This window comes from Chenopodium album, chromosome 25 (assembly GCF_948465745.1).
Source record: "Chenopodium album chromosome 25, dcCheAlbu1.1, whole genome shotgun sequence".
NCBI classification, from domain to species: Eukaryota; Viridiplantae; Streptophyta; class Magnoliopsida; order Caryophyllales; family Amaranthaceae; genus Chenopodium; species Chenopodium album.
In genome coordinates, this window is record NC_137858.1 from 31,728,255 (window position 1) to 31,737,874 (window position 9,620).

The following is a 9,620-nucleotide window of genomic DNA, read 5'->3' on the forward strand; positions in this document are numbered from 1 at the left end:
GGATATTAATAAAATTTATATATAGACAATATAAACAAGATCCCACATGATTATATTTTATCGTATCTATAAATCACAAAAGCGAGTCAAAGTGTAATGTACGAATAATGTAAAAGTCAAACGATGTCAACTAAAAAAACAGAGGAAGTTCTAATTATCCAAGGGTCATTACCAACTGGGATTGATTTTTGGGTAATTTCCACGGTATTTTTTTGTAATTACAAATTTACAAAGCTAAAAATGGGTGTCAGAAAATTAAATAAATGTAAAACTTTTGAAAAAAATTGCTAGGAAGAGTAGGAACCTTTTGTATCCGATCAATGTAAAAGTTCCTCGTAAACCACGTGCTAAAATACACTTCTATGACATTCTATTCTCACTTACCCCTACTCCCTTAATTTATTTATTACTCCAAGAATATCTCTAATCTTAACAAATTAAATAACATTAAAAAAAATTGAGAAGAAAAAAATAAAAACCATCTTTGAATATTTAAAATTATTTAATCCCAGTAAGTAAGCTCAATTGATTTCGTGTGATCTTGGGTTTCCTCTGTTTTTCCTCTCTTTTTTCTCTTTCTTTTCATTGTTTAAGGCTGCAACCAAACCTAAATTCAACATTCCCACCAAAACCTTTCTTTCCTTCCCAAAATCTCAAATATTTCTTGGTGGATTTATATTTAATTTTACACTAGCATCCTTTACTCAGTACCCGACTAGCCGAGCTTGTACGTGGTCAGACTCTTTTACTACTTGAGAGTAGTTTATACGTGGTCATACTCTTTTGCGACCCGGGTCGATTGTTCAAAAGGAATAAGGAAGGAAATCAGAATGATTTTTGTTTGATCATTGAAAGGTCGATTTCTTTTTGGGTACTTCAAAAAGTAGCAACCTTTAAACTTATAAATTAACACCCAAAAATAAATCAAAAAAACTGTGCTTGTTCACGCTTTGATAGGCGTGCTTAAATCGATGAAAATTGGCAGGCCCCTCAAAAAAATTCCCCCTTTTTCTATTTTTTTTTTTTTTTAAAAAAATTTTCCACTATTTTTTCAACCAAATGGATTACTTTTTTTAATTATGGCCCACTAAGATTACAGTAGTAATAGTAGTCCCTTTTTGCAGGTTTTGTTCCTTAGAATTTTTTCTTTGTTCTTCCTCTTTTTTTCTTGTATTTTTCCTTCATCTTTTTGTTTCTTCTCTCAGATAATTTTACTACTAGATTCTCTAAGGAATTTTTTCTCTGAACTTTTGGAATATTATTTAACCAACTTTAATTATAATTATTTCTGATCAAAAATTGAAATATGAGGTTTTTTGGGGAAATGGGTACTTCATATTTTTGCTGGGTTTTTTTGGGTTCTCATTTTATTTTTCTGGGTTTGTAGAATGGTGTTGTTTTGAGCTTGAAGAAAGAGAAAGTAGAGAGAGAAAAAAACAGAGAATTTAGATTTTAATGGCTTCTTCTACTACTGTTGAAGACAAAGTTAAAACAGTAGGAGGAGGAAGTTGTGGGCCACCATTACCATCTAATTTACTTGAAGAAATGAAGTTATTCAAAGAAATGCAGGACAATTCTGGTAAGTCTAAGTTTTTATATCATTAAAGTTTAAGTTTTTTTAATTTTTATACTTAAATTTTGCTTGCATTTTAATTATTATGTAAATTAATTCATTCTTTTATTTTCATTTTGTTTTTACTAGTTGTTGGTGTATGTGAATTATGAGGGATAAAGGTTTGATTTATGCTTGTTACAATGGTGTGGTTAAGGATTTTTGTGTCTTTTTTAGAAAGGTCATGTAAATGAAGGTTTTGTATTGGTCCTTGTCATTTGCAACATCCAGATTTGACACGTAAATGTTGTACTCTTTGTGTCCAAAATTAGTTTTCATATCGTGGAATTTGATCTAGTAACATGACAACTTAATCCATACCTGAGCGCGTAAATTATAAATTTTACAATCAAACTCTATAATTATTTAAAAATATTAGAAGTATAGAAGTTGTTTAATATCAAATTATGGGTTTGTAAAGTTTTATTTAAAAAAGGCATTTTTTTTTTGGGAATGGTCATACAAATGAAAGTGTTGTATACATGTATTAGTCCTTGTCATTAAGCCTATTTACATGTTGACCTCCCCAGAATTTGCAAGCATTGTTACATCCGAGTTTGACACGTAAATGTCGTAATCTCTCATGTTGAAATTAGTTCTCTTATTATGTAATTAGTAATGTGACAACTGAATCTGAATAGGTAATTTCTTACATGTTACTCCATACTACTCCGTAATAAAAAGTAAATAATACTGTATCCACAAATGCGAATTATTAGATTTATAAAATTGTTTGTATACCGTACAATAATATAATTTTTTTTTTACAAAAAATTGAGATAATTTTTTTTTTTTCCCTAAAATTTTAATTTTAAGAATTGTACTAAGTGTAACAAGAATGTGTTTGGATATTTGGTAACAGGGGCCCGGAAGCCTTTACACTCAGAACTGTGGCATGCTTGTGCTGGTCCTCTTGTATCCTTGCCTCAAGTAGGAAGTCTTGTCTATTACTTCCCACAAGGCCATATTGAGCAGGTTTCAGTCAGAAAATCCTTTAATAAATTTTTGTTTTATTTTCTTTAGTATAATTTGTTTTATTGTTATTATTATCAATTTTATTTTATTTTTAAATCTTAGGTATTGGCCAATTTGCTTTCTTTGTGTGATAACTCATAGTTTCCTTATGAAGTAGTTTCAAGAGTTATGGTTTTAATTGTACTATTTATGTGTAGATAGGATATCATCATCATAATATGGTCTTTACCAATTTCTTTGTCAGTTTGTTCAAGCATTAGCATTACCAACTCGAAATATTATTCTATGTTCTTTGATATTTTGTGCATCAGAGAATGACCTCCATGGACGGGGTTCAAAGGACATTATGATCATATTACATTGGACATTTGATAGGTGTGACAGGAGAAGGATTCACGTGAGCGACTCATGGGGAGTTGGGGGTTGTAACTTGGTCCGTGTAATTGATCCCATCCTTATTTCAGATCAAAGCTATAAAGATTTTAATTAGGAAAATCTTAGCTATTAGCATTACCAACTCACCCCATTTATAGTGACATTTGATTTAATACTCCATTATGTACCTGAAATTAGGAATATATTTTATGGGAATTTGGAAAAGTAGATACATTTCTTACAACTTTTAAGCATTTAGAAAAGACGATGATTACTAACTTTATATAGCTTTGATCTAGATGATTGCTAATTATAAATAGCATTTATGAAGGGATGGTAACTTACAAATTATCATACTACCTAGGAGTATTATGCGTAAACCAGTTTCTATCATCCCTTCCTTTACCTTTTTCTTATATGGGTATTGTCTTTGTACCATTTAAGATAAGCTGAACGTGATCGTAAGTTAACTTTGCTTTTTATATTTTCACCATATGCTTGTGCCACATTGATGTTTTAAGGATAAAATTTCATGATTCAATATTGACTGGCTACTTCGCTGACGTTATATTTTTGGAACTTTACTTTAAATCTTTCTTGTTGAATTGGTCATTCATTTCAAGTAATATTCATGTCATGAACTCCTACACTATATTGGATAGGATTTCAGTATCAGTTCCATTTTAGTCTGGAAATATCGACGATTATGCCTTAAGTGGTAGTTGCAACTTTGATCAAAATGTAAACTCCAGTTAGTAAAGCTGCACAATGCTATTACATTACGGTCACTACAAAGTTGCATAATGTGTCTGTTTTCTACTAGAAAATCACATTTCTCATCATCTTGTTTGAAAACACATAGCTGTGATCAAAGTGCTTATTTCTCCTTTGAGGCGCATGATTCTTTAATTTTACTTTTTTTGCAAACATGCATGCTGACTATTGGAATCTAATGGATTGTCCTACTCATAAAGGCATGCTATGGGCTTGTATTATTTAATTTACACTAGAGACATGGCTGTTATCATGCAGGTATTGCACATTTGGTTTGTAAATTATGCATCACAATCTTAACTACACAAATATTTAGATTTAGCACATATGTTTAGGGAATTCCCCCATCTTTTCCAAAAGGGTGACTTGATATCTGTGTTGTGTTTTGTTTAGTACTTCAATTTATAGTTACTCAAAGAGCTTCAATGTTTTTCTTTGTTGCTGAAGGTAGCGATATCTACAAAACGTCCAGCAACTTCTCAGATCCCCAACTATCCAAATCTTCCGTCTCAATTGATGTGTCAAGTTCACAATGTTACACTTCATGTATGTGTTTTTTCTCGTTCTTGACTCTTTTTGTTCTGTGAACAATTTTTTGACCATTCTATTTTAGATTGTAGCCATTGTTTAGTCAGTGTTAATCTCTTATTTTTGATAGGCGGACAAGGATACAGATGAGATATTTGCCCAAATGAGTCTTCAACCTATCAAAACTGTAAGAGTTCACAATCCTGAATATTTCCCTTTTAGACATTTTCATACATAACACCTAACTACATAAGAATCCTATAACGAGCTCATACTTTATTCTTGATAATGCTAATGTAACGTATCTCTACCACATGTTCAGGAAAAGGATGTTTTCCCTATACCTGATTTTGGGCTGAAGGCCAGCAAGCATCCTACTGAATTCTTTTGCAAAACTTTGACTGCAAGTGATACGAGTACTCATGGAGGTTTCTCTGTGCCTCGCCGAGCAGCAGAAAAGTTGTTTCCTCCTTTGGTAAGACATCTCCTTTTTCATTTAGGACTTTTTCTTTGTTCTGAAACAACTCCATAGCATAATTATAGATGTTATTTTTGGAATGCTAATTTTTAGGATTATACAATGCAACCTCCATTTCAAGAGCTTGTTGTGAAAGACTTGCATGATAATACATGGACATTCCGCCATATCTACCGTGGTTAGTGTACTTATCCCCTTATCTTTTTTGATCTCTAGCTGGTGAAAATTTTATGTTATATTTTAAGTGCCATTTATTTCATAATACTATCTCTATTCAATTTTTTTTTTCCCCTCCTTGCAGGGCAGCCGAAAAGACATCTTCTAACAACTGGATGGAGTGTTTTTGTTGGCTCTAAGAGACTTCGTGCAGGGGATGCAGTTTTGTTTATCCGGTAAGAACCTCATACGATTAGGTTTGCTTTCTCTACACATGGTTGAAACACTTAAATTTCTTAAGAGTGGAGTAATAATCCCTACATACAACGGTTTAATTGCCAAATTTTGCTGCTATAATGCCTATATTATTTTGTGTCAATTTATATCTTTGAGCTACATGTGTCACTGACAGTGAAAATGAATGTTTTATTATGAAATGTTCCCTTGTGTGAAAAAAGTAGTCTATGTTCTTGATTTTAATCAAATGCATATTTCTTATTTCTAGCCTACTTTCTGATATTTTTTACTGTCTATACTAGGGATGAAAAGGGTCAATTGATGATTGGTGTGAGGCGTGCAAATCGTCAGACAACAACTCTGCCGTCATCTGTTCTATCTGCTGACAGCATGCATATCGGAGTTCTTGCTGCAGCAGCTCATGCTGCTGCTAATAGAACCCCATTTACAGTTTTCTACAATCCTAGGTATCTGTGATGTTATTTCTCTTGAGCTTGTCCATCCAGTTTTTTCACAAGACAGAAATAATAATTAAGACCACTTTTTCGTGCATCTCTTCCTGTATGTAGGGCATGTCCTACTGAATTTGTAATTCCTGCTGGCAAATATCGAAAGGCAATATATGGAACACAAGTTTCTGCTGGGATGAGGTTCGGTATGATGTTTGAAACAGAGGAATCGGGTAAAAGAAGGTATTACTATAGTTGATTGCTACTTGCTAATCATGCAACAATATAAATTGGGGAAGCAACTTGAAGGAAAAAACGTGAATTTGTTTACTGCATGAAGTAAGCATATTGATAATTGTCTTATGAAGCCTAATAATGTCTTCATTTATGTTTAATAATTTTCCAGATATATGGGAACAATAGTTGGTGTAAGCGACTTGGATCCGTTGAGATGGCCTGGTTCAAAATGGCGCAATCTGCAGGTAAATGGAACTTCTTTATCTGTACAACTTTGTTGTATCTTTAATGGAAGTGACTACTAGTTAATTGAGCTGCTGCAACTTATCTCATGCCCGATGCTTAATTCATTATATCCTGCAAATGACAGGTTGAATGGGATGAACCAGGATGTGGTGATAAGCAGAGTAGAGTGAGTTCATGGGAAATTGAGACTCCTGAAAGTCTTTTCCTATTTCCTTCTCTGACTTCAGGCTTTAAGCGGCCCTACCATCCCGGATTTTTCGGTGAGTTGGTTACATATTTGCTCAATCCTCATTGCCACAAAAGCCTATAACCTATGGCTAACATAATAGTTTTTGACACTGTCTTAGGAGGAGAACTTGAGTGGGGAAATTCGATAAAGAGGCCTTTCATTCAGCTACCCGACATGGGTGCTGCAAATCTTTCATATGCATCACTTCCAAATGTTTGGTCAGAGCAATTGGTCAAGGCACTAATGCGGCCAGAGAACATGGGCTATCCTTCCATGCTAGCCTCATGTCCACCGCCACCTATACTACAAGAAACAAAGGCAAACATGGAGGCAGCAACAATGCATAAACCGCAGATAGTATCTACACAGAACGTTTCTGTTCAAAATTATCCTTTGCAGCAGCTCAACCAACGTGAAGTGGGACATGTGTCAGGGGTGGAACAGGCTACCAAGACAAACCAGCCTTCGATGGATGGTGAGAAAACTAAACCTGAACCTTTGTGTGAACCTAGTCAGCTAAGCCAACTAGCTTCTGCTGGGCACTGCAATGAGGAGAGAGAGACAAGCAATCCTTCTAACCCTCCATCCCAACAAAACATAGAGGCGAAAGACAACAATCAGAAACTTATGCAACCATCAGCTATGTCATCTGTATTTCAGTCCCCGTTGACTGATGTTCCTCCATCTGATCTTTCTAGTCTAAACGGTTTATTTCCATACATGGATGCTTCTGATTGGTTACCTTATTCTTCATCAACAATTTCAGAAGTAATTGATCCTTCATTGCCTTCAATTGGTCAAGATATATGGGAGCAAAGTCAGAACCTGAGGTATCCAGCTCAGTCCGATCAATTTGGTTCATATTCGCAGTTGTCAGATGATACCAATAATCAGAGTGGGATTTATAGCTGCATTGACTTAGACATGGGTAATGGTGGAAATGCAATGGTTGATGCATCCATCTCAAATGCTGTTTTGAATAAAATGTGTCCTTCTAAGGAGGCAAGTTTACAGTATTCTTCAGATTGTTTAGTGGGCAACTTCAATTCGAGCCAGGATCTTCAGTCTCAGATTACGTCAGCAAGCCTAGCTGATTCTCAGGCATTTTTACAAGACTTTCCTGATAATAATTCAGGGGGTACGTCTTCAAGCAATGTGGATTTTGACGACAGCAGTCTTTTGCAAAACAATTCATGGCAGCAAGTGGTGCCTCCCATGCGTACATATACAAAGGTTTGTACTATATTGGATTTTGAGCCTAAAAATTACTTCTTCTTTACTGCCTATTTGTTTAGTTTTAAGAGACGGGGTTAGAAACTTAGAAATAGACCTACAGCAAAATGGAGAAGGCCCCATATATTTTTAGCAGTTTTCTTTTTTTAAAGAACGCATTTCTTTGTCCTCTTGCTTTAGTATATTAGTATTTGACATTGATTTTTCTAAATAGGTTCAAAAGGCAGGATCGGTTGGGCGGTCAATTGATGTGACAAGCTATAAGGATTATGAAGAACTGCGGTCTGCTATTGAACGCATGTTTGGACTAGAGGGTCTGCTCAATGATCCAAGAGGATCTGGATGGAAATTAGTTTATGTTGACTTTGAGAGTGACGTTCTGCTGGTTGGAGATGATCCGTGGGAGTAAGTCTTTATCTTCCCGTAAATTTCTTTATAATACATGTGGTTCCTATTCCCTATAATCATGTAACTATACTCTATGAAATTGCTGTGAATGTCTCGGCAATATCTAGCTAAAAATAGGGAAAATCATCAATCTTAACTTTCCATTTACTCATCTGTTTTCCCTTTTGATATTAATCTAACACAGACATCCTCCATTTAAATATCTTTAATAAAGTGTTGCTAGTATGTCTTCTAAAAAAAATGATAGTGATAGCATGCTTCAAGAAGGTAACATACTGCTTCCGTTTTGCATTTTCCTTGTCGCATTAACTAAATTTGTTTTATATGACTTGGACTTTTCACAATTACATTTTATACTGATTGTCACCTTTAGGATATCAGTTTCATGTTATTGGAGATTTGGAGCCACTCTTGAATACCTAGTGCAATATGTGCTTCTTGTTCGTGCTTGGATGCTAAAGGAGTGATTTTAGGGATTTTTTTAGTATTTCAGTGCATCACTGATATTTGATATTGATGTTAATTTTCATACTATCCATGCAGGGAGTTTGTCAGTTGTGTACGATGCATCCGTATATTATTGCCTGCAGAAGTTCAGCAGATGAGCGAAGAAGGAATGCAGCTTCTCAACAACAATGCAATTCCAGGAATCAGCGGTGCTGCTTAGACATGTCAGTTGCTTCAGACGGCCAATGCTACACCCACGGGGCTGCTAACACAAAGGACCTAAAGCATGTCATCTACAGACGGGAGAGCTGTGTTGATTCAGCCCAAACTAAAGGATTCTTGCTGATTAGCTTGTTGGCTATGACAGTGTACATTGCGGGAATGTGTTAAGAGTTTAGGTAGATTCAATGCTAGACTTTAGAGCTTGTTTTGTTAACCCCTGTCATGACATTTAGGTTTTGGAGAGTTGTGACATAATGTTATGTAATGTAATGTACCTTGAAATTTTAATGTATGGATCATGAAACATTTGAATGTCTAAAAACAAAGGGCAATTAGAGAGTTGCTCCGATTCAATGTCAAGTAGCTTAAGTCTATTAGGTCACAAGGCCTGAAATAATTGTTTGTACCATATGCTTGCAATTTTGCTTTCTTGTAAAAGTCTGCATCCACTATGACTATATTTTGGAAAATCCATTTTTCCTTTGATATCTACTCCCTTTATCTCTTAATAACTAACCCAAATTAAATTTTCGACATGCCAATACATTAGTTTGACCTTATTTTTTATGTTATTAAATATTAACAAAAATCATTAAAAAAAGTTTATTATGAACTTTATATACACCTATCTAACAATATATTTTATGATAAAATATGTTTTTATTATGTAAATGAAAAACTATAATCAAAGTTGATATTGAATAGTGAAAAAAAGTCTATTCTCTTGGCTATTCTGCGTTGGAGAGAGTATAAAATAAAATTAAAATACACGAAGTACTTGTATATGATATATACTTCATTCTTTTATATTGCATAATGGGGGTTGGACGCAAAGATTTGGTTTTAAGAAGAAGAAACAGAGAGAAAGGTAAGAAATACAATATTGGCTATGTGAATGTAACATAAATCAAAGAATCAATTAAGTGTTTGTATTGTGTATTGATATACTTTCTTAACAAAAATGCATATGGTGCAATATTTTTAAAACTTACTTAAAAAGTAAGTGGTGCAATG

The 9,620-nt window shown here is 34.1% G+C and overlaps 1 protein-coding gene across 1 annotated transcript; it reads left to right on the plus strand.

The window, feature by feature from the left end:
* Positions 1 to 1,029: 1,029 nt before the first annotated feature.
* LOC145615374 (auxin response factor 5-like) lies at positions 1,030 to 9,017 on the plus strand. The gene is made up of 14 exons (XM_081670450.1): positions 1,030 to 1,579; positions 2,475 to 2,587; positions 4,184 to 4,282; positions 4,395 to 4,451; positions 4,587 to 4,739; positions 4,836 to 4,920; positions 5,044 to 5,134; positions 5,438 to 5,602; positions 5,705 to 5,827; positions 5,991 to 6,066; positions 6,192 to 6,327; positions 6,415 to 7,529; positions 7,744 to 7,934; positions 8,481 to 9,017. The coding sequence occupies exons 1-14, from the start codon at positions 1,456 to 1,458 to the stop codon at positions 8,602 to 8,604; spliced, it is 2,652 nt and encodes an 883-aa protein (XP_081526576.1). The 5' UTR covers positions 1,030 to 1,455; the 3' UTR covers positions 8,605 to 9,017.
* The last annotated feature ends 603 nt before the right edge of the window (positions 9,018 to 9,620 follow it).

Excerpts from the sequence above, each read along its gene's own strand:
- LOC145615374 (XM_081670450.1), top strand. The coding sequence starts at position 1,456 with ATGGCTTCTTCTACTACTGTTGAAGACAAAGTTAAAACAGTAGGAGGA. Across the intron at positions 5,828-5,990 it reads GAGGAATCGGGTAAAAGAAG|ATATATGGGAACAATAGTTG; the intron begins GTATTACTATAG and ends ATAATTTTCCAG. Across the intron at positions 6,067-6,191 it reads CAAAATGGCGCAATCTGCAG|GTTGAATGGGATGAACCAGG; the intron begins GTAAATGGAACT and ends TGCAAATGACAG.